Genomic DNA, 24,054 nt, shown 5'->3' with positions numbered 1-24,054 from the left:
AATCATAAAAAAAAAAAAAAAAGGTCATGAACCCATGGGAAACAGTGATTAGTGATTAGTATACTGGTGATGCTGAATAGTTGGAACAGATGAGAGGGGAAATGAGGTTGCTGCTGAGATTGCTGCATAAACAGCCAATTTTTAAAAATTTTATCTTTAGGCACATTGAAACCTGTCACAGTACATAATTTGTTCCCATTTCTTTAATTTAGTCTACATAATTTAATTTAATATAAAGAAGTAAGGGATGCTTCAAGACATTTGCACAGTACTGTACATCTGGAGATGGTTAGAAGACTTATTTACAATTTATACTCTTCTGCAATATCAGTATTGCTAAAGCCAATATCAACAATAATTTTATATATAGAGTAGTGTGCAAATATCTTGAGCCACCCCTTATTTATTCATTTATTCATGTCAAATTGAATTTAATTAAGTAAATCAAATTAGAGAAATAGGAACAAATGTTTTTGCCAAAAACGTGTCACAAATGAGAGCCAAAAAATCCTTTAGGAAACCTGGAGAATTATTCCTCAAGACTACATTTAAAAAAACAAGAATAATTGAACTTTGGAAGCAAAATATAAAGAAATGAGGGGCAGTGTCAGACTTTTGCACAATACTGTATATTGAAGCAAGCATACCACCTACTGAAGAAAAATAAAATCCTTAGCACCCTGAGCAAATATTTATTAAAATTTCAGGAGTCAAAAATAACTAAAAAAAAAAAAAAAAAAACACCCAAAACACAAATACTAGTTAAATATAATTAAAAATTAAACAAGGACATTATGATAATCATTTATTCACACAATACAATTTTGGGCCAGGCAAACAGCAGTTTATGTACATTCAGTAGTTGTTGTGGTGCATGGCGTGGAAGACGTTGAAACTATTTGAATCTGGAATAAGTGCTTTCCCGAAAAACACACCAGCACTTCAAAACTAAATGCACACATTTACACATACTGTAAACAAAATTTTAGAGACAACGCTGCCAAAATAAAAATAAATGGACTTAAATGAAACTGTTTAAAACCTGGATATACAGATCAAGATCGAAAGCATTCTTCGTTAATTCTTGTATTTAGAGTAAGATGAACAGCTCGGCATTACTTAAGGAAGAAATTTCAGTTGAGCTCTGCAAAAAATACAATAACCTCTTTTTATTTAAATAAATGGTCATTTTATTAATACATAGCTGAATAAAAATAAACACATCATCCAGCTATATACACTTCGTTTTAAATTTATTTAAACTTAAGTTCTGATTTACAACTGCATCACCTCTGAAATTGAGGGACTGTCCATGTTTACTCCCTCTTTAAATGTGTAATGAAAAAGAAGAATTATAAGGGACTGCCCTTTAAAAAGAATGCATGGCTGTCAATATTTTGAGCTTTCTGGGGTATTCTTATTTCAATATATTAGCATAACTGATTCTAATTACCAAATAAATGCTTGTGTCTATTCAATACTGGGAAAACCTTTTAAAATCTGGTGCATCTTAAAGAAAACGATGATGAACTAAAACTTAATTGAAAAAGTGACATCCCAGAGAAAAATGTGCAAGATGTTGAGCAACCCAACATTCCACCCATGTGAAAGGCACAAATGAATACTGTGGGCTTTAAACAGTGAGCGCAAATTTTTTTTCCTGCCATGTGCCAACTTCCAAAAGAACAATTATAGATAAATCTGATTGAGGGGAAATTTTTAATCAAACTGCCACAATTTCACTAATTGATCCCAATTAGTTTGTCAATGCATTTCAATTCTAAAAGTGATACAAAACAAATATTAAGACTTAAAAAAAAAAAGCACACATCAAAAAAAAAAAAAAAAAAACCTTAACACTTTATGATACAAGAGGTCATAGCTTAAATAATTCTAGAAAAATATCTGCTGTACATATGAGACAATTATATACATAGTGTAGAGTCCTTGTTAATGAGAGCGGAATCATGAGAAAACCAAAACTTCAAGTTGGAAAACTGAGGAGAACTTCAAATCACAGTTTTAATGCTTGTTTCACAAGTCAAATATTTTGTATTGAATGTGACTGCTAACTTGGTGTGCCTTCGAAATGTGCTGAATTGTTAATAGTTTAGGGTAAATAAGTAGAAGGTGCACAATTTCATTTTGTATGGAAGCTTAAATTCCACTCATCCTAAACAAAAGGGTCAGTAAGTTAGGTAAAAAAAAAAAAAAAAAAAAATTTTTTTTTTTTTTTCATCTACTATAACTTGAAAAATGGGGTGTAATGCGTTATCAGTCAGTGTGCCGGTGCAGCCTGATAAGAAAACCTGATTGATGTTTTGCAACTGATCACAAAAAATGCTTTTCCGATCACAAAAAATGTGGAGGCGTATATGAAATATGGAGGCATACATGAAATATGCATGTGAAATTAGTATTTTAAAATTGTTTTGGGGCATCTGCAAACTATCAGCTTAAATGCTTTTTTTTCTTCAAATTTTTATAGTCATATAATTTAATAATATTTAATAACACATCAAAAGTCATGATACTAGTTTAATATTAAGATCATCATAACATCAGCTTTTGACATCATCTTTAATTCCAACCTAATACTAGTACTGAAACTTTGCTCAAATAAAGAAATGAGAAACAAAAGCTGTGCTTCAGTGTCCATGACAAGTAGTTTGGCTATATTTTCAGATTAAATGACTAAAAAACATCACACACTGTTATAGAAAACAATGCGAGAACTGAAAAAAAAATGAGATGTTGCATAGTCTTAATTAGAGAATCTGTTCCTGTGCTGATGCCTGGAGTTTTTCAGGCCTCTGTCAGACATTGTCAAACTTGTGTTTTAAGTAGTCCTTCATCACCTTGGCAATAGGCAAGTCCTCCAGAAACTTTAAGCTTTGAAGACCTATGCACTGACGAATCTTTATCCGACACATGTCCTGCAAAGTCCTGGGTTGGCCTGGTAAAAGAGAAAACATTTAGTAGGGCCATTATTATATCTAGTACTTGCTTATACTTTATACTTGGGAAAGATCGGGATAAAAAAAATAAAATACTGTGAAATTACAGTTACTGATATAAATCTACATAGCCAGTCCACCTATACTCATGTTTTTTGTGAGGTCACTTTTAGTGCCACTTGAAGAGAAAAAAAAATTCCTATGTTATTAATAGAAGCAGCATCCCTTAAATTATTTTACTCTATTCTATTCTTAAATGTTAAGTACATACAGTACAACTGCACAAACTGGAGTGCTGTCTGTTTGCCATCATTTAAGAATGAAATGATTAGTGGCAACATTATCTGATGACATTTAACTTTCAACAGTTTCTTGGTACTGTGCCATGAGGGGTTGTACAGAGTTAGCACCTTTAAGATGAGAGATTAGATTTAGGTTTAAGCCTCACAGTACAAGCACAGCTTTAGAACCAGATTAACTGGATAACCTTTTTTATTATTACTATTATTACTACTAGTAGTAGCAGCAGTATTACAACTGTTTATTTAAATTTAACTCAGCCACATGTCTTCACTTTAGAGGACCACAAGTTGCCTTTCTCAGCCTCTGATTCCTGTCCAAAAAAGATCAGAGGAATCAAGGCCACTGGCTCTGTCCCTCCCTCTATCTGTTGTCTTAAAGATGTGAAGGAAGTCAACAAACGAGTTCCAGGAATCCAGCACACGCACTTTATCAGTTCTAATAGCTGAGCTCGTCCTGCCCCCACTCTGTGGCACAGACACAAACAGAGGCAGCTGGGAAAACCACTACAAAGGCCTGGATAGGACCATCTGCAGATGCTGTGTACTGTCACTCACAGGAGCTTAGAGAAAAAAAATCAGCAAACAAACTATTCAAAAATCCTGCCTGTCAGGCCTCAATAAAAGTGTTTTTTTTCTAATCGATAACCAGGTTGAAACATGATCCTGCTGACGGTTGGGCTTGAATAGACCCCACAGTGCATGTGGGGTTGAGACGGGCAGCTTTGATATGGTGATATCAAAGTTGAAGCAGAGCGCGGGAATGTGGCCATTGTTGCCTACTAGATCATTAGTGCTTCAGGGGATACAGCTCAGTTTTCTCACACGCTGGATTGTTCGCACACGGCAATGGGGCTTGCTTTGGCCTTGCTGAGACCACTGTTACTGTTGAGCTGGTCTTCGTTCTACTTATCAACAGTGCTTTCATTCTTTTATTCTATTTCTTTAAAGCAAGACAAACCAGGGGTACAATATATGCGTTTCTAGATTAATATAGACCTTAAATCATTACTATTAGTGTTAAACAACAAAGGTATTAACATCTAAAAGATTCAAAATCCATTGAGGATTTAGATAACTATAGAACTCAAACATTATAGAACATCCATTCCACCTGTTTTTTTATATTAATAATAATAATTACTACTATTAACTATTTTTTTCAAGGACATTTTTTGGGAATTGTCAATTTACAACACAGCCAGGTTTCTGGCAAAATGGCAAAATTGATAATGAGGAAAAACAATTAAAAGCGTTTTATTGAATGTTGTTCAGAAATACCCAAATGATTTCCCAAATAAATTTAGTGCAGTATAACAATCACAGCACACTATATAGGAGGATAATCACTCAGGGCTCAGATGTACAGCATCACTGTCATTTGTAAAAATAAATCAATCATATATCAATACAGCAGACAGTCTTATTAAAATGTTCTATAGGAAAGCAACCATTAAATGCTAAAATTTGCTAGCAGCCACTAATCATTAAAAGAATATACTTTTTGTACATGTGATCTCTTCATCTGTGTTGTGAACTATGAGTCATTGACCTACGGCTCAACTATAAAATAAGAAACTCAACACTGTACATACGTGTAACCTCCTGTAGGAAGTCGAGGCAGGGCCGGCTAGTGCGGGACATGCTGGCTGACACAGCGGCCGGTGTCTGGCCCTCATAGTTGCGCGTGTTTGTGTCCGCTCCATAGGCGTAGAGAAGCTGCGCACAGAGCACGTCGTCACGCAGAGCTGAGAGGTGAAGTGGCGTCTGACCGTCCTCCACACGTCCAAGGTTGGTGTCTGCCCCACGCTGTAGGAACATGCGGCAGTACGCGTGGTTACCCTTGATGACGGCGTAGCGCAGCAGGAAGCCATTCTGCACGTCGATGTTGGCGTGGTGGTCGAGCAGCAGCCGTACGCAGCTCGAGCGCTCTCTGATGATGGCCAGCTGCAATGGCGTAGTACCTTTGTCGCTCAGTGGGTCTACATCAGCATGGAATTCCAAGAGCAGGCGCACAAATGAGTCACGTCCATAGTGTGCGGCCACATGCAGTGGAGTCCAACCGTCGTTGCTCTTGGCATTAATGATGTCGCTGCGATGCTCCGATTCCAGCATAAGGCGAGCAATGCGTGCACGTCCGTGCATGGCAGCATAGTGCAGTGCCGTGAAACCCCCAATAAAGTCCTTTACGGTCGGGTCAGCTGTATTTTGTTGTACACACAAAAACAAATAACTTAATTCAAAGGACATGTTTACTTGCCCCTTAAGGCTTTAAGAGACTAGAAAACTAGGGATAGGAATCACCAGGGACCACATAATACAATATCAAGATACTCAGATGTCGATTTGATCTGTATGGCGATTCTGTAAGTATAATTTTTTAAAGATTTTATTACAATTACAATAAACTTGCCAAATAATTTGCTCCTAGAAATGTTTAAATAGTTTAGAGCATGCCACCTGTAGGATTATAGAGAAACAGCAACATTTTACCACCTCAAATGCAAACATTTATAAATAAAAATTAAATAAATGAATAATATTGATTTTGGAAATCAAGATGAATTTTCATACAAAAGAATTATGATAAGTAACTGACTTGATGACTTTTCCTTTATCTCTATTAGGACGAGATTAACTGTTTAAAAGCATGTTCTTTAACTAAAAAAAAATCAAGACTTATGGAGCGTTTATTTAACGCAGTAATGGTATAGCTTAATATTATAGCATGAAATTTTAAACATAATGATATAGCTTTTTTTTTTAAAAAAAAAGGAGCTGTGTCCTAATTTGTAACAAAAAGGCTTGACCTATAACAACTTTCAAAAATACAATGTATGAATATTTCACATTTTTACTTTACATTATACTTTTAAAGCAGTGGTCCATATACTGTCACTATTGCATACAGATTGTTTCCTCCTGTATTGCTTACAAATCCAGTTTCACAGCACCATCTAGCGTTTGGCCTAAATACCTGCACCCATAATAATCACAGTACATCAGTGTACATTTGATTCTTACGGAAAAAAAAACAAAAAAACATCATTTAACAATTCAGTTGGACTGTTTTCTAGAAGACCAGTTTCTACCCACCCAAAAACAAACAAACAAACAAAAGCCTACCTCCATGCTCGAGGAAGACACGGACACAGCGTTCCTTGCCCTTGGCGGCAGAGAAGTGTAGCAGTGTCCAGCCGTTGGCGTCCCTGATTTTGGGCGAGTAGCCCTGCTCCAGCATCTTGCGTACGGTGTAGACATCGCCAGCTGCCACCGCCGCCTGGATCTGCAGCTCCTCCTGCAGGTCCGGGTTCCTTCTGAAGTGATGGTTCAGCATCCTATCACATCGCGCAGCCACTCCTGCGTCCCTGGACACGGAAATACGAAGAAAGATACAAAAGCACATTAGGGGACAACACTGAATATCACTGAACACTGGAGAACACAGAACAGAATCAGACAGATTAGATAAAGACTAAAAGACAAGCTATGAAGACAGGTAGATGTAATCATGCAGGCTGAGAGATTTATAGACTGACGAATGCAGAAGCAGGCATAAAGGCAAGCAGACAGACAGAAAGATAGACAGAGGCACATATACACAGGTGGATATAAAGCAACCAGGCAGCTGGATAGATGCATAATTCATCCTGTAATAGAATACTGAGTCATTTCCTCAGGCAAACAACACAGTGTATCACAGTCGCATATAGCTAATAGAAAATAGCATCAGACAAAGAAGAAGCAAAAAATAATCTTTTAAGTGTGATATGCGGACAGAACACAGAGTCTCAAAACCGAACATGAGCAGATACTTGCTGACTTCTCTGTTAATGTGCTACAAACAGTCTCAGAAGAGCATAATGACTACAGATTACACACTCATTTAAGTCTGTTTTTCACTCACCAAAATAGCACTTTACTCTTCAGCCTAGACAATTATGCTTCCCGCCAACCAAAACAATGGGAATGGACAGCACATTAAATCGTCTGCTTGTCCCATGGGCTAGCTAATGGATTTATGATCTCCTTTCCATATTATGCTTTTTATATCATTCAAATGACTCAACCAACATGCACTGAAAAATTTACTAAAATTCAATATATTGCGATAAATAACATCAAAACATGTATTGCTTAATTTTAGAAAATGTAAAAAAGTCAAACAGAATTTATCTTCTCCCTTGTCTCTGATTTGCTCAGGTTTATGACATATTTTCACTCCATGCTATGTTGTGCAAGAAAATGAGGGTACTCTTTCAATGAGAGAGAAAGAGAAAAAACACAACACAGACTTTAAGGAAGATTTTAATCAATATTAGAGCATTTAAAAATACATCTAAAGCTACAAGGAGAAATCTTGATCAGCCGAAACATTAAAGCCAAATATCTTACTATAAAATTTTTATTACCTTTATTATATCTTATGTATATATTTTTATATTTATTTAATGATTTTGAGACATTTATTTGCACATTAGTGCATATTAGCTTGTTTTCATATATTCTTTTAAACCAGTGCCAGAAAACAAGATATAAAGCTCAAATATTCTGCAATTATACTAAACTTCCAATTGCATCATGATCAAATTAAAGAGTAAGCACTATGTCATAATAAATAAACAAAAAAAAATCATAATCAAGAAACAATTTCAATCCAATTCATGAGCGTTCAAAAATGTTGCCTGTAATGTAAGTGAAAAATTTACCCCTAATTAATGCCCAGCAGTTCGTAAAGGGCCTTTGTGTTTCGGGCACATTTTTCAGTCCAGCCCAACTGGCATCAAAGTTCTTCAAACCTCATCAAACTTTGAAAAAACCTGAAAACAAAAGAACAAGATTAAAGTTATTTAAAAAAAAAGGGAAAAAAGGAAACAACCCTTACTCTGATCATTACATTGTGATACAACAGCTCACAAAGCATTATTGTTTCTAAATTGCATTAAAGGGTCCTAACTTTAATTCAAGAAGCACAGGAGTCACCAGGTGTTGAAAGTTCTTCTGGGAATGGGTTTAATATATGAAGCTTAAGGTATGCAGAAGGGAAGAATGTTCATTACAAGGGAATGTACAGGTTGTTCACATGGCTCGACTTTCATTCATTAACCTTCAGTTACTGCTTTATCCTGGTCCAAGTCACAGGAGTTTAATTGACATTTTTCTTGTTTTCATCCAACTGTGATTGTTTAATAAATAACTGAATAAAATAAACAGGCAAGTACAACAATAATAAAAACTGCAGAAGCAGAGGAACATTTTAAAGAGCTAGAGTTGGATTAAACACTTTGTACAGCATGTGATAAAATGGTAAACTAAAGTGCCAATAGGAAACAAAACAAACTTAAAGTCATTAGGTAATCAGAGGGTAACTAGAGATGATGAGACAAGTCTTTAGAAGGGAAATTTTGCTTTATTTCCTAATCACTAAACTCTCTGGCTGCCTTCCATTCCACAGCATACTTTAAAATGTGTTCCCTACTCCCTGTGGAAGTAATGTCAGTTAAGAGAAGTTGCCTTGACAAAATTCCACCATTCAAAACACCAGTGCAGACACATCGGTACTTTGCACATGTCAAAAAAATGTTCCTGATTAAATGCTTTCATAATATTAACTCACATCTTAGCGGTTCAGCGTCAATGCAAACTGCCAAGTTGAAATCTTTAATTGGAATGATTTCAATCGGATTAGGATATATACAGAAATGTAAACGTAGCTACTGAGGTGGATATTTAATCTTATTACTACTGGAATATTGGGGTCCATGTAGACATAGGCACTGATATGGTATGTATTTATATATTTTTTTACTCTTGTAGGCTTAGTCACGCTAGTTTTGTTAGTGTTTATTAGTCACATACTCTAAGCATCATTTATGTTGTAGTAGATGGGGGAAAGAAAAACATTCAGTTTTGAATTGCAAATCACGATTCACATATCGGCACACCAACTTCTAAATAAATAGATAGCTAGATAGCTAGGTAGAATAGTGATGAACTGGTTGTTCATCTAGTTTCTAGAATTGGCTGGATTTCAGTTGAATTGGCCATGACCGGTGATCGGCCGATCTGCCTCAGATATAAAGCTGTATTAAGCGTTGAATCTTCCAAGTGGCCCAACACATTTAATGGTGTTACATTATTAAAAATCACGCACATTAAATGTCTTTAAGCTGCCTTTTTCTACTTACACTGTGAGCAAATTAGTCTAAAACCTACTCATTTCACCAGTCTCAAATCATAGCAAAGGCTAACTAGTCAAAAATTGTGTGGGTTAGAAGCACTGAATGCTCGCAACCACTCAACCCACACGGTCATAGTCAAGTTAAGTTTTGAGAATTTGGAGGCATTTGAGTAGGTAAACGTCACCATTTCTTTATAATCTTATAGGGTATCGACTCTGAACTATTTACACATTTTCATACATTGCAGCAGGAGTAAATTATTTCTGGTGGTTGACATGAGAAAATGTTAAAATTTGGAATTGTTTAAATGCTGGCATATAATTTTTTTAAGTTTATAGAATGGTAGTTTTAACTGAATCATGATATTGTATTGGGTGACTGGTGATTCCCATCCATACATCTTGCCCATTTACAGTAAATAATATGGACTCTTACATTTTGCTTAAATTAAAACTAAAGGGCAGTAATGACCTACATATTGTAGTGCTGACTCGGTTTTGCCTTTATTAACCAGAGCAGGACAGGTTAATCTAGAAAAAACCGAGTGTTCACATTCAGTATCAAGAGCTGCACTGTGTAACACTTGTAAACAGAAATGATATTAGGATTACAGAATGATAGTTTTTGGTGTCTTGGTTCCCCTCAGAAGATGTTTTTACAATAACCTTTCGGTAAATTAATCTAAATGGAAACCCTGCTTGTTAGCGATGCTCTTCCTGTCCTGTCTTAGCAAAACATACCGACCGGGTCATTTTATATCCGATTTATTTGTTAGTGTCATTTTGATTTAAGCGGAATAGCTTTCTATTTGAACATCCGAATATCGCTGGTCATTTAGGACATTTTGTTTCTCATTCAAACGTCATTTATGTCAAGAAGTAAAACCTTTGTTGCGCAATAAAAGGCTCAGATTAACGACTATAACGGCCAAACATCGAAGAAAGCCAAGATAGCAAACGCCGCTAGTCAGTGGCTGTTATGAATCAGGAGACGTTATGATATCTACTGCTATTTCCAACTACAAATCTGTCACTTTGTAAAGACAAATCTGACTAGAAGACGCCGCTTGAGCCGTTCGCTGTCATTGTAAGTTACAAAGACACTTCAGTTAGCTAGCTAGCTCCATCACAACCCAGCTAACAATAATGCAAACCCACCAGGCTAGTTGGCTAAATTAGCTTCATACTCAGAAGATGCTGAATAATATCCACAGGTGCGTGGCAGATCATTTAGAAACAAAAAATTGTGCTCGTACCTAACTGTATCTGGTGCGTTGTGGCAGCAGGGCCTGAAAAGAAAACGATATAAAAACTATTCAAAGCTTCATACTTGGAACAAAATGCAGCTAGCCAATTAGCCGTCCACTGTGGTGGTATAGGGTGCATGTAGCCAATCAGGAACGAAGAGGCGAGCCGTCAAACCTGCCTAACTGCTGCAAACAGCGTCGTATATTTGCGACCGTTGAAGACTAAACTGACTAAAAAACAGGTCTACATAGCACTTTAACATTTTAGAAAAAAAAAACATCTCATGTATATATTTTCTCGCGACACAAAATGTAACCTGGCAAAACAACACTCATTAAATATTATTAAAAAACAATCTAATACTAGTCACGCTAATTGTATTTGAAGTCAAGTGCAGGAAGGGAAATTCACTTCCGGAACTGCTACTGACGTCATCATGTGCGACTGTTTTCATTGCTCATGCTTTACAACTGTAGGGAAGAAAAATGTTTAGTATGATAATCTTTGTTAATCTGTAATTTAAACAACGGAAGTGAGAAGCAGGTCTTTACATTCGGATTAACTCCAGCTCTGCGATTTAGTCCTCGTTTATTTATTCACTTGAGTTGGACTTGAGTTCTCACTTTTTGTAAAACAATAGTGAAGTTCTGTTGAATGTTAAAATAGGGAGTAGAATCAGGGTGAAAGTGAGATCATTATGGACTTGACACTGGATATAGAAAGGTCACTCACTGCCAATTAATTTTATGCATGGCGTATTGTTAACTGGTGATCAGTTCAATGCCTTACACATGGACATGGATGGACAATATTTATCCATGGAGGCGGTGTTCACAGATTTACAGTCTGGCCTCGTTCCTGCTATGAGCACCGAGGAGCTCGCAAGTCAGATTTCAGCAGCCGTAAACCATTCTTTAAACATTTTGCTACAATCTCCACAAAGCATAACAAATAAGGACATAGAAGTGACTGGCATGTTCCTTACACTCGCTGGAAAAATCATCTGCATGCTGTCTTCAAAAAATCTGCTACGAGATGTCAGCATGTTCTGTGAAGAGGTCCTGAAGAGACTCTTTGGAGCCTCTAATATGGTGGCTCACCTTGTGAGTGAGAGCTTCCACAGCTGCTGGAAGTGTCTTCCATTTTTTTTTCCTGTTTCTTTGTACAGGCTTCATATTTAAAATTTTATTTGAGATGAGCATTCTTGTTGTGTTGGTGCAGTCAAGTTATATGGCCCTCTATAATATTTTATTTTCTTATTGTTGTAGGTACGTCTGATGAACTGCCAGGACAGGATGTTGTCTCATTTAGCTGCCAAATGTATGGCTTCGTTTGTCATATATGATGTCAGTAACAATGTAAGAACTTAACTCACATACATCTTGCATGTAAAATATTACGTGTGGATTCCGTGTAGAAGATCTGTATTCTGCAGCTCACATAGATAGATAGATAGATGTACATGAATTCAGGAATGTACTTTTTCCAAAAAGTACATAAAAGTAAAAAATATACAAGATACACCATATTAGCTCAATCTAGCTGCTGTCCATGCCTGTGCAACACATTGTAAGCAGGCAATAGATAAAGAAAAATTTGAATACTTTTTATGCTCCTCTAATGATTCGTCTGTTTTAAATGATTACTGTTGGTATTGGTTCGGGTCATTTATTTATGACCCCCAGGAGAATTGGACTGTTGAAAGAGAAGTCTAGTATGTTAGACACAAAGTGGACTATGCAGAAGTCATATTGGTACAGTTAGTGAAGTGAATGGTTTTGCACATTCTTTTGAAACTTTAGAGACATTTGTGTTTGTATGAAAATCCCGGACGTTTAAAAAAGAAAGAAAAAAAATTCTTATACTAATATTTGATGTAAATTTTAACGAAAGTTCTTGACCTTTATCTACAACATGATCGGCTGATCGGATAATTGTATAAACATGCTGGACTACATAGGTGTAAAGATGTTCCTAATGAAGTGTAAATTAGTTGTTTATAATAATTAAAACAATAATACATTCCTTGTTAATTTTCGTTTATTGCAGATTGGTAGCAACCACATGTGGAAGACTGCTTTCACAGAAACATTTCAGAGTACGGCTCCGAGCAGTGCCCTAGACACACACCTCTGGGCCCTAACGGAAATAATTAAGGGGATACTGAAGTTAGACTACGTTAACAAGCGAGGTACTGTAGCAACTAAAATGTTCATGTAATTTTACAGTTGTAGGTAACTTCAGATAACTCCGGGAAGTTTTTTAATAGAAAAACCTTTTTTGTTGCTTTTTTTTTCTGATTGAATACATTCCGATTTTGACACATTTTTGACAACTAATTTGTAAATAATGAAATTTTTTTTAAACTCCTTCTGTACCACCGTGGCAGCACGATGGCTTAGTGGTTAGCACTGTCATCTTGCACGTTCAGGGTCCGGGTTTAATTCCCACCTCGGGTCTGTATGCGTAGAGCTTACATGTTTTCCCCGTGCTGGGTGGGTTTCCTCTCACAGTCCAAAGACTAGGATTAGGCTTGTTGGTGTTTCCAAATTACCCGTAGTGTGATCATTACAATTGAGCGTTGAGCTAGCATCCCGACCACTATAATATGTTTTGTTTTTCTTTAATCCATAAATCAAATGTGATTTAAATATTTTTTTGCTCTTTTTATTGTTGCTTTTTCCTGCAGAAATTTTGATGAAACTTCTTGCTGATTTGGAGTCATCCATCTCTTCTTTGTATCCCAGACTGCTCTTCCAAGTTAATCCTAAACAAACTTATGTTTCAAGAAATGACACAGTCGAGTTAGAACTGAGTGTATGTGCACTTCTGGACCTTGTCGAAGTCCTCAATGCGGCGAGGTTGTGGCATGGCCTGTGCTCATTCATTCAGAGACTGGCGTTCCTTCAAACTTCAGCACTCCTCCACGTGACGCTCTCTGACATGAAGGAATTTGTAAAGAAGCGAGCATTGCTTTTACTAAAGCGGATTCTCATTCAGAAAGCAGGGGAAGAATGGGGTTTTGGCGAAAGTCACTCTAAAGAGCGTGATGAGGAGTATTCCACTGACTTGCTCATGATGGCTAATGCTGTGCTCCAGGAAGTGGAAGCTGGTTGGCTTCGTAAGTTCCATATCAAAACTCGAGCGAGTTTCTTTGGTGGGAACAAGGTGAATGTTTCTGATGGAGAAATGACCGATGCTGTGATGCTCAGGGCTGTGAGCCTGATTCTGATCAAGAGCCTGGAGATTAAAACTCGGCATGGTTCTACTCAAGGTGAATTAAATGTGATTTGACCAACCCCCTTATGTTTTTGTTATATACTACATAATATTATATATATATAGTATGTTTACCTCACTGTATGTATAATTAGGTAATAATGGTTCAGCAATCTTGTAGGAAATAGTGCTGGAAAAGCATCAATGTTGTATGAAAATATCATGGGATATTTTGAACAGTCACCAAACACAGTATTGTGTAAGGGTCACGAATCACTGGCAGAAAGTGAATTAATTGGTTTGTTCAGGCAATGCTGGGATTTATACTGTAAAGCAATTTGTTCATATAAGGTCAGACTGCTTGCCATTTCATGGTATGTTCTCCTTGTACTTGTGGGTTTCCTGCTGGTACTTTGGTTTAGTAAGTCCAAAGATTTGGCATTTCCAAAGTGCCTGTAGTGCGAGAGTGTGTTCGTGTATGTGTGTTTGCTTGTGTTCCCTGCACTTCGTCCAGTTTGTACCTCGCCTTATGCCCCAAGTTACCTGGGATAGGCTCCAGGCTTCCTGCGACCTTGTGCAGAATAAGTGGTGTAGATAATGAGTGAGAGAGAGTGCATGCCCTCTACATTATGATTGTGTTTTAATTTTAAGTCAAATTTGAAGGGTTATTGATTGGTTGGGTGAGTGACTGAGTGAGTGACTGAGTGAGTGACTGAGTGAGTGACTGAGTGAGTGACTGAGTGAGTGACTGAGTGACTGACTGAGTGACTGGGTGAGTGACTGGGTGAGTGACTGGGTGAGTGACTGAGTGACTGACTGGGTGAGTGACTGACTGAGTGACTGACTGAGTGACTGACTGAGTGACTGACTGAGTGACTGGGTGAGTGACTGGGTGAGTAAGAGACTGACTGAGTGGGTGGTTGAAGGGTAGATTGATAGAGTGAGTGACAGTGAGTGACTGAGGGAGTAAGTACTGTAAGTGACTTATCTTAGTAATTGGGTAAAAGGTAGATTGGTTGAGTGAGTGACTTGTAACCTAATGGCTAATAATTGATTAAGTTATTAAATACTCACTACAATACAATACAATACAATACAATACAAATACTGTTGTTCTGTACCCACCACTAACCAATGTAAGCCTGTAGGCTAATTGTCTACAAAGTTAGCATAATAATTACAGGACACATTTATAAAAATGAGTCATAAATGTAAGAAAGTGTCTTCTTTTTGGAGACTACAGTATATAAAGGATTTTGTCTTCAAGTGCCTGAAATGAATAATATTGAAAGCATGTTTAAGATCTTTGGGTTGTACAGTACTTCCATCCTCTTTGGTTTGTTTCACTTAACCCATAAATAAAGGAGGAGCCCTTAAAGATTATGTGGAGCCACTGATCTACTACTGAATGTTCCTTTCAAATAAACATTTCAATTAGAGCTAGTGTAACAAAGTAAAAACAACTTTATTAACCTACTGTAAAATATGGCACCTATTGGGCATTTGACGAAATGCAGTTTCCGACTTCCGGCAGAAGATGGCACTCTTACCATGTTACTCAAGCTCTTGTGCTTGCTGATGTTTCAGGAGCTCACCGTGCCCTTGATGTTTATCCTTACCTGAAGGAACTGCTGGGTTTTCTCCAGCAGCACGTGCTTCACAGGAAGGTGGACACGCATCCCTGCTCCTGGATCTTAGTAGTGTTTGTGGATCAGGATGATGACCTGATAGAATCAGCCAAGGTTTTGATTACCTTGTATTTACATCAGAGAAGGTGGGATATCTGGTGTATATTGATGTTTATGTGAATTTTAATATTTCTTTAATAATCATTCTTTATTTTTCTAGTTTAAGTTCCTCAGAGCCTGCAGCATGTGAGTGGGGCTGTAACCCTCACTGTCACTTTACGCTCCTACTCCGAAGTCTCTCCTTCGACCACACTGTCCTGCTGGATTTCCTCATTTCGGATGAAACCTGCTTCTTGGAGTACTGCGTCCTCTACCTGAAGCACTTACGTGACCATTGGCAAGACCTCTGTAATGCATGTTGTCGTATCGAAAGCTCTGAGGCAGAGACACATGTGATTCCAGTAGTATCGCAACGTTTTGATTGCCCTCAGTCTAAAATTGCTGGATTAAGGCCAAGTCTAGTGGATTATGAGTGCTCCGAGGATTCTGAGGATGAAGAAAGAAGCATGCCAAACTTCCAGATGAGAAAGAATGCAGAGGAACAAGAAGCAGAGATCAACATGAGAAAAGCAGAACTGACTGCGTCTAGAGCAGCAGATACGCTGGAGAAAATGAGCATGTTATTCACAGAGGGTCTTTCAGGGAAGGTCATATTGTGCCTTACTGAGTTAAGGACTGTTATCAGCCGACTTCACAGCAGAGGGCTATTCCCCTACAACCCTAGTTCTCTTCTTAAATTACTGCTTGCTGTTGAGAGTAAAGGTCAATTGGAAAACCCAACATCACTACAACTTAAATAATTAAAGTGTTTTCATGATGTACAGCAAAACATTAACTTCAAAGAAGATGAACTTCCTGCATAAAAACCCTGTTAACCAGAACAATTGTTATACACTTTTTTGTATTTCATGAAATTAATGTTTTCCAATGTTGTTTGAGACATATTTAAGAAATATTTTTATAATAAATATTTTAATTAATTGTACTCCGATTTCTTCCCACAGTCCAAAGACATGCAGATTAGGCTAATTGTTGTTCCCAATTTGCCCATAGTGTGTGAATGAGTGTGCAATGGATAGGCACCTGTCCAGGTTGTACCCCGCCTCGTGCCCAAGTCTCCTGGTCCTAGCGAGAGCGTATACAAAATAAAGCAGTACAGACAATGGCTGAGTGATCACAAGGTTATGTTTGTGTAATAGAAGGTAACTTAGAGTGCTGATGGAAAGTTTTTAAAACGGTATGTTTCACACTCATCTTAAAATGGATTTAAATCTATTTTCACTCTGACATTCACCATCTACTGTGTGATCTTATCCTATATACTGTAGACATGTTTGCCTTTCCTAATTATGTCCAACTAATTAATTTAGGCAAAGATTGATCCACTCAAGTTGTAGAAGCAAGTTGTAGATCTCGAGGACTATTTATAGGAGTATAATGCACCGGAGCTCAACTGCAACTGTCATAAGAAACGATCTGAATACTTAAATAGGATATTCCAATCTTTATTTTTTAAATAAAATAACAAAACACTTTAAACATCTCTGTGGAAAATTGCATGCTGAATGATAAGGAGGGGAAAAAGGATTTTAATTCATTTTAAGATGAGTACGAAACATAAAATGTGGAAAACTTGTCTGTGAACTTTACATCAGAACTGTATGTAATTGTATTTCAACCACCAAATGGAACCTACGAGGAATAGCCTCCATGTCGGCTGAAAGGGTACCTGTCACACTAGTCACACTAGGTGACCCAGGTTGAGATGGTGGTTAATTTCAGAATTCAGAAATGCCCTGATGCTGCATTTTGCCTGGCATTAAGGGACAACACTCACTATACAGAGAATGAGAATCACTCGCGGTTAATACTCCTCTATTGTGGATGAGAATCACTTTGGTATACCACTAGGCACATGGCTTGTAGGGAAGCATCTGCTTTATAAATTGACATTCCACTTTGTGCCACCCAGAAGGTAGACATGGCATGTGTCAAAATGCAGTTACTATAAATGGGCACTTGACCGTTGAAGGTAAACTGATGGACTAAACATGTGAATTGGTGACTACATTTATTAAAGAAGTCTTCTTTGTCATTTCCTTGTAACAATAATATGTGGATGAAGGCAGCATCAGGGTGCTGTTTATTTGAGTAAATCCATATATCATCATTAGAGTCTATAGAAGGATCAGGCACAGGCAGGCAGAAATAATCAAGGCATGTCCATAAGCACAATGAGGGAAAACAGATGAGGGCCTAATCCAGGAAGTACGCAGCCCAAGTAATTCTGGCTTGGGCTTAATGATACGAGAAGCATGATAGGACTTTGTAAAGACGCAAAAACAACAGAAGATATAAATACACAAACTAATCAAGGCAGAAGAGAGAACAGGTAAGTACTGGGATATCCACCGATCACAAGACACAAATAGGTCCAAAGGCACACTTGATTTGCAAAGAAACACATGACAGGAGAATCAACACAAAACATTTACCCATATGCAATTTTTGTTGCAACAACCACTGTAAGCAAGCTGAGGGGAAGTTTTCCAACACAGTAAAGTCATCTTTCTTTACTTTACGGACTTATGTGGTTTTGGACAGAGTAACCTCTTTATCACTTCCACCTAATGCTTCAGGGCTCTTTATGGACTTTGGGCTAGCCTGGGAACATGCATATAGTAGGTTGCTGCTCTATTTGGCCCTTGAGAAAGACCCTTTACCCCTTTCTGCTCCAAGGGAATGGTATCGTCCCCGAGCTTGCGCTCTGATTCCAAATTCTTAACTAGACAAAAAATGTGGAGAGAAAAATGTATTTAATTGGACTGTAATGTACTGTATACTGATTAGTCATAACATTAAAAACACCTGCCATAGAATATTATGTAGGTCCCTCTTTCGCTGCCCAAACCCCTTGAGGCTTGGTCTTCACAAGACCTCTAAAGGTGTGCTTTGGAATCTGGCACCAAGATGTTATCAGCAGATTATTTAAGTACTGTATGGAGAGATGCGAGGAGAGGTCTCAATCGATTGGATGTAGTCCAGCATATCCTGCAGATGGTCATTGGGATTCAGATCTGGGGAATTTGGATGCCAAGTCAAAACTAATTTTCATGCTCCTTAAACCATCCCTGAACATTTTTTGGTGTAGCAAAATGCATTATCCAGCTGAAAGAGGGTCTTGGTATTAGAAAATACTTCTTTAATGAAGTGGTGTACTTAGTCTCCAACAATGTTTAGGTAGGTGGTACTGTACGAGGTAAGGTTACATCCATATGAATGCCAAGAAGTTAAGTTGGCTTTTATAACCGAAACAGAACAGTGTGCCTCTATGACCAAGGTGCTACAGTACATACATGCAACATGAATTAACAGAAACTAACTAGCTAACTAGGACAGCTGACTATCTAAAAACCAAGGTTTCCTAGCAGAACATTGCTCAGAGCATCATGCTCTCTCTGCTTGTATAGTGCAACCTGGCACCATCTTTTTCCCAGGTAAGTTGCAAGTCACCTATTCATCTGTTATTCTTCCTTGGACCCCTTTTTTATGGGTAATAAGCACTGGATACAAGAAACACCACAATCATGATATGGTTCCGGTCAAATCACCCATTTTTTTGCATATTTGACACTCTTAAATGATTCAGATCATCAACAAATCTTTAGATTACACAAAATAGTAAATACAAAATGTAGTTTTTAAATGATGACTTCATTTATTAAGAGGAAAAAGCTGTCCAAACCTTCATGGCCCTATGTGAAAAAGTAATTGCTCCCTAAACCTAATAACTGCTTAACCTAATATCAAAAACAACTACAATCAACCATTTGTGATAACTGGCAGTGAGTCTTTCACATCACTGTGGAGGAATTTTAGCCCACTCTTCTTTGCAGAATTGTTTTAATTCAGCCACATTGGAAGGTTTAACCTGTTTAAGGTCATGCCACATCATTACAATCTGATTTAAGTACAGGCATTGACTAGCTCTCCAAAACCTTAATTTTTATTTAAAACTTTTTTTTTTTTAGCCATTCAGATGTGGACTTGTTGGTGTGTTTAAGATCATTGGCTTGTTGCATGGTTTAATCAACTGAAGTTTTTATCAATTATAGCATGTCATTTTGTTCCTGAAGCTGCAAAGCAGCCCTCGGATCATCACACTTACGACCACCATGTTTAACTGTTGGTATGATATTGTTTTTTTATAAAATCATGTGTTTGTGTGAACTTTTGAACTTTAGAACTTTTGTTTCATCAGTACACAGAATATTTGTCCAAAAGTCTTGGAGATATTCAAGATGTGTTTTGTTAAATGTCAGACAAACCTTTTTGGTCAGCAGTGGCTTTCATCTTGGAATTCTTTGAGGATGCCATTTTTCACTTTTATATTGTTTAATTATGATCACTGACTTTACCTGAAGCAAGTGAGGATAATAATTTGCTAAAGTCCCAAAGCCTCAGAAATGGCTTTATAACCCGTTCCAGACTGATACATGTCAATTAATTTGTTTTCCCATCTGTTTTTAAATTTATTTTAAAAAATATTTTGCATGCTTTACTTAGTCAGACGGGTTCTTTTTAAATGATTTCTTGATTTCTGGCAAGGGGGGAATTTTTTATATATATATATATATATATATATATATATATTAGTCAACTGAGCATTTTTATATATCACACAGGACCCTGTACATTAATTATTGAATACTCAACCTTGCAATGATTACGTCTGTGCTCATTATGTTTTTCCATTTATTCATTCAGTTTGTAGTATTAAATTTGCTAACAGCTTGTTACCAAGAATACATTTTATATTAGCAAAAGTGCACAGTAACAGTAGCCTGAGATTTGTGGTAGATTGGCTTATCTTTAATAAAAAATAATTTTAAAGATTTATTCATAACTTGTATTATTAATGGCGGCACAGTGGTGTAGTGGTTAGCAATGTCACCTTGCACCTCTAGGGTCCGGGTTTGATTCCCATCAGTGTGTGCATGGAGTTTGCATGTTCTCCCCGTGCTTGGTAGGTTTCCTCCGGGTACTCCGGTTTCCTCCCATGGTCCAAAGATATGCAGATTAGGCTAATTGGCATTCCCAAATTGCCCATAGCACGTGTTTGTGTGTGTGGATTGGCACCCTGTCCAGGGTGTACCCTGCCTCATGCCCTTAGCCTCCTGGGATATAGGCTCCAGTTCCCCGCGACCCTAAATACAGGATAAGGCGGTATAGAAGATGAGAAAGTGAGTAAGAGTGTATTATTAACACCAAAACCAGATATACAGATATTTAGCAAAATTTAAGAAAACTGTATACGGCACATTAATACTCTTAATTTTATTTAAGGAAAAAAAACTACTGTTAAAGAATGGGGAGTCTTTATGCAACTATAATCATTAAATGTTAATCATTAACATTTCCTGCCAATTTATTTGCATCAGCTGGAGCTTTCACTTTGGGTTTAGGGGACACCGCTATGCCTGTATACAGGATACATTCTTTATTTTAATGTTATGTTGAGCTTTTCCTTTAATTCTGCAGCACAGTGTTTCTTTTCTTAAAGTTATAAAATATAGTAATAAAAATTAAGCATAAAATGTCAGATTAAGATAACATGGTGAAAAGTTTAATACAGTTAAGCTATCAGCTTATCATTGTTCTTCATTGTTTTTTTTATAGTAAAATATATTTTATAATATTTCTTCTTGTTATTTTTAAAAAGCATTTAAAGATTGATACATGATATTAGGTATCATTTAGGTACTAATAATAATAACCTTTAATGTAAAATTTATTACATTTATTACACACCAGCTTATTATCCAGTTATTCATGTTAAAGTATCCAATAATTATAATTATAATCATAATCATACCAAAGAATACTCTGCATTTTATATTATTAAAAATATTTTTTATAACAATATGTATAAATATATATAATATATTATATAAAATATTTAAAATAAATAAAATATAAATTAAAATAATATAAATAAAAATATAATAAAATATTTTTTATATTTAACTTGATTAGAACCAAAATATGAACTAATTATTTTACATATTTTTAAAATTAAAATTATTACAAATATATATGTATTTTTATATAACTTTTGATATTTTTATAAAGAATTTAATAATCATGATACATGATATTATCTATGTATTAGGCAGTAATAACCTTTAATGTAAATCTAAATAATAAAAGCCCCAAAATTAATCTAAAATAATAATTTATTTGTAATGTAAATTGTGTAAAAGTAAAATAGAATTTTTTTTCATAGAAATAAAAATTAAGGAACTCAACATACACTGTCCATGTATCTTAAACACTAATTTTTTTAAATCAGTTTATTAACATTTTCTACAGAAATTTACAACCCGTAAATTGTATAGGCAAAGCTGTTCTATGTCTTATTAAAGTTTGTGAGATTTGCAGGAAAAAAAACTGTACACATGTACTTTATTTTAATTGAGTATAGCATATAGAAATGAAAATGTGGTTAATAATTCATTTAAACTTTAATCTACAATTTATATAAAATAAATAATAAAACGGTCATTATTTTTGCCTGCTACCTTGTGATTTTAGAAAACTTGAGTGATACGGAGTGTTATGATTTAAAAGTTGCTCTTTTAGTTGCTCTTTTTTTTTTGTGCCAGCAGACAAATTAGGACACATCACTCAGTTAAACCTGACAAAAAAACAACACAGAGGTTTCCTTTAGCCCATTTGGCTTCTTCCCATCAAAGACATTATTTGAATGTGTACCTTTTGTAGACATCCATACAGAACTTAGCATTCATAAATCAACATGCTTTCTATCAGTTTTTAGAGAATTTGGAACAGACATATTTAACTTTACAGTTTGAAGAAAAACAATTAAAAAAAGGTTTGTGAAGTTTATGTTGTTGAGGTGGTGTAAAGCATTATAGCTAAATAGTGAACATCACCATGGCATTGCTAATTCATTATAAAATACTTAATGTATAAGAAAATAGTAAACTCTGGGGTATTAGTGGCATCTTAATACCCCTGATGTACAAATAAAAAAAGTAATAGAGTTTGTTGCCAAAATTCCTGATATTTTAGCAAGACAGTGAACAACCTAGTCTAAGACTAATTCTCACATGGTGGATTAGCAAACTGTTTCCCCTAAGGGAAGCCTTTTATGGAAACAAGCTCCAGCTACAATTGGTCAATGCGTAAACAATGCTGCTCCTTTAATTAGCCTTTACAGGCAAACAAAGACCAGAACTGATGACTTCAGGCAGTCTTCTGAAAGCCTGGTCACAGACCAATAGCATGCTATGTGCTGGTGTAAATCATCATTGTTTAATATTATCATACAAACCAGATAGATGTGTTTGTAACCCCTTATTGCTCCAGCTAATTGTTCAGTTATTCACATTAAAGCATATAATAATAATAATAATAATAATAATAATAATAAATTAATAAATACCCTCATATTTAGTAACTAGATTGAAACTAATCAGAAAGGTATGTAATAATAAGAAAAAGAAATCTAAGTTCAGACTCACTGATGCCTTCTGGCAGTTTAAAAGTCAACTTATTAAACATTAATAGGTTGAATGAGGTTAATCAGTAATTGAGTGTGATGTCATAACATGAGTATGGATCTGCGACTCCTCTTAGAACAACACAACTCAGGTCCTTAATACCATATCAGTCAGTCATTGTAATGTCAGTGCTGTTAATTATTGGATTAGAAAATTTACACAGAAAAGACATACTGTAAAGACAAACACTGTTCTAGTAAACACCCTTACATTTCTCTATTCTTCATATAAGAAAAAAAAAACTTGCATAAAGACATGATGTCCTGTCCATATCCCAGGATACTTATCTTCACTCATACTAAACTCATCATACATAAAGATGCTGCACTGTTTGGCTTTAGTTGTATAAAGGTCTAATAAGAAATTTATAATCCCATTATCTGGTGCCATCCAGAAGAGGGCGGGTTGTTGAGGCTGTTTCTTACGAAACGCTCTTCCTCGTGTAATTTAAAGGAGTGTTTCCCTGCCACTTTCATCTCTGGCTTGCTCGTTTTCATGACTCAGTTAATTTGTAAAAGTGCTATACAAGCAGTCTAAAGTATACACACATACAAATACATCTGAGTTGAATTGAAACAGAAATGAGATTGCGCAATCTAGACTAGACCTTTGGGTACTGTATGTTTTTAATTATTATTATAATAATTATTAATATTATTATTGTGCAGCAACAGTACACAAACATTAGTGTGTGTGCGTGCATGCGTGCATGCATGTGTGTTTGTCTGTGTGTGAGTCAGCCAACATATCATCGCTTACCTGGGGAAGGTAGGGCCAGGAGGAGGAGCAGTAAGAGGGAGGAGGAAAAGAAGTCAAAGAGTTGTAACTAAGCTGGGTGTGCCTGTGAGGAATTCTAAGTGTGTGCGTTTCTGTGTG

The 24,054-nt window shown here is 36.2% G+C and overlaps 2 protein-coding genes across 4 annotated transcripts; one reads left to right on the top strand and one right to left on the bottom strand.

Moving 5' to 3' along the window:
• Positions 1-1,236: 1,236 nt before the first annotated feature.
• On the bottom strand, positions 1,237-10,824 carry asb7 (ankyrin repeat and SOCS box containing 7). Of its 2 annotated transcripts, none has more exons than XM_053513481.1 (5): positions 10,694-10,824; positions 7,966-8,076; positions 6,383-6,624; positions 4,852-5,457; positions 1,237-2,956 (listed from the first exon to the last, which is right to left on the bottom strand). In XM_053513481.1, the coding sequence occupies exons 3-5, from the start codon at positions 6,591-6,593 to the stop codon at positions 2,817-2,819; spliced, it is 957 nt and encodes a 318-aa protein (XP_053369456.1). In that variant the 5' UTR covers positions 6,594-6,624; positions 7,966-8,076; positions 10,694-10,824; the 3' UTR covers positions 1,237-2,816. The 2 variants fall into 2 exon arrangements, with proteins under 2 accessions (XP_053369456.1, XP_053369457.1); XM_053513482.1 differs by having other exon boundaries at positions 10,768-10,818.
• lins1 (lines homolog 1) lies at positions 10,374-16,546 on the top strand. 2 transcript variants are annotated; one of them, XM_053513480.1, is made up of 6 exons: positions 10,374-10,524; positions 11,954-12,043; positions 12,735-12,876; positions 13,375-13,959; positions 15,492-15,678; positions 15,753-16,546. In XM_053513480.1, the coding sequence occupies exons 2-6, from the start codon at positions 11,963-11,965 to the stop codon at positions 16,390-16,392; spliced, it is 1,635 nt and encodes a 544-aa protein (XP_053369455.1). In that variant the 5' UTR covers positions 10,374-10,524; positions 11,954-11,962; the 3' UTR covers positions 16,393-16,546. The 2 variants fall into 2 exon arrangements, with proteins under 2 accessions (XP_053369455.1, XP_053369454.1); XM_053513479.1 differs by lacking the exon at positions 10,374-10,524 and adding an exon at positions 11,123-11,788.
• Positions 16,547-24,054: the final 7,508 nt, after the last annotated feature.

This window comes from Clarias gariepinus, chromosome 15, assembly GCF_024256425.1.
Source record: "Clarias gariepinus isolate MV-2021 ecotype Netherlands chromosome 15, CGAR_prim_01v2, whole genome shotgun sequence".
In the NCBI taxonomy this organism is placed as follows: domain Eukaryota; kingdom Metazoa; phylum Chordata; class Actinopteri; order Siluriformes; family Clariidae; genus Clarias; species Clarias gariepinus.
This window is presented reverse-complemented; position numbering and strand designations above follow the sequence as displayed.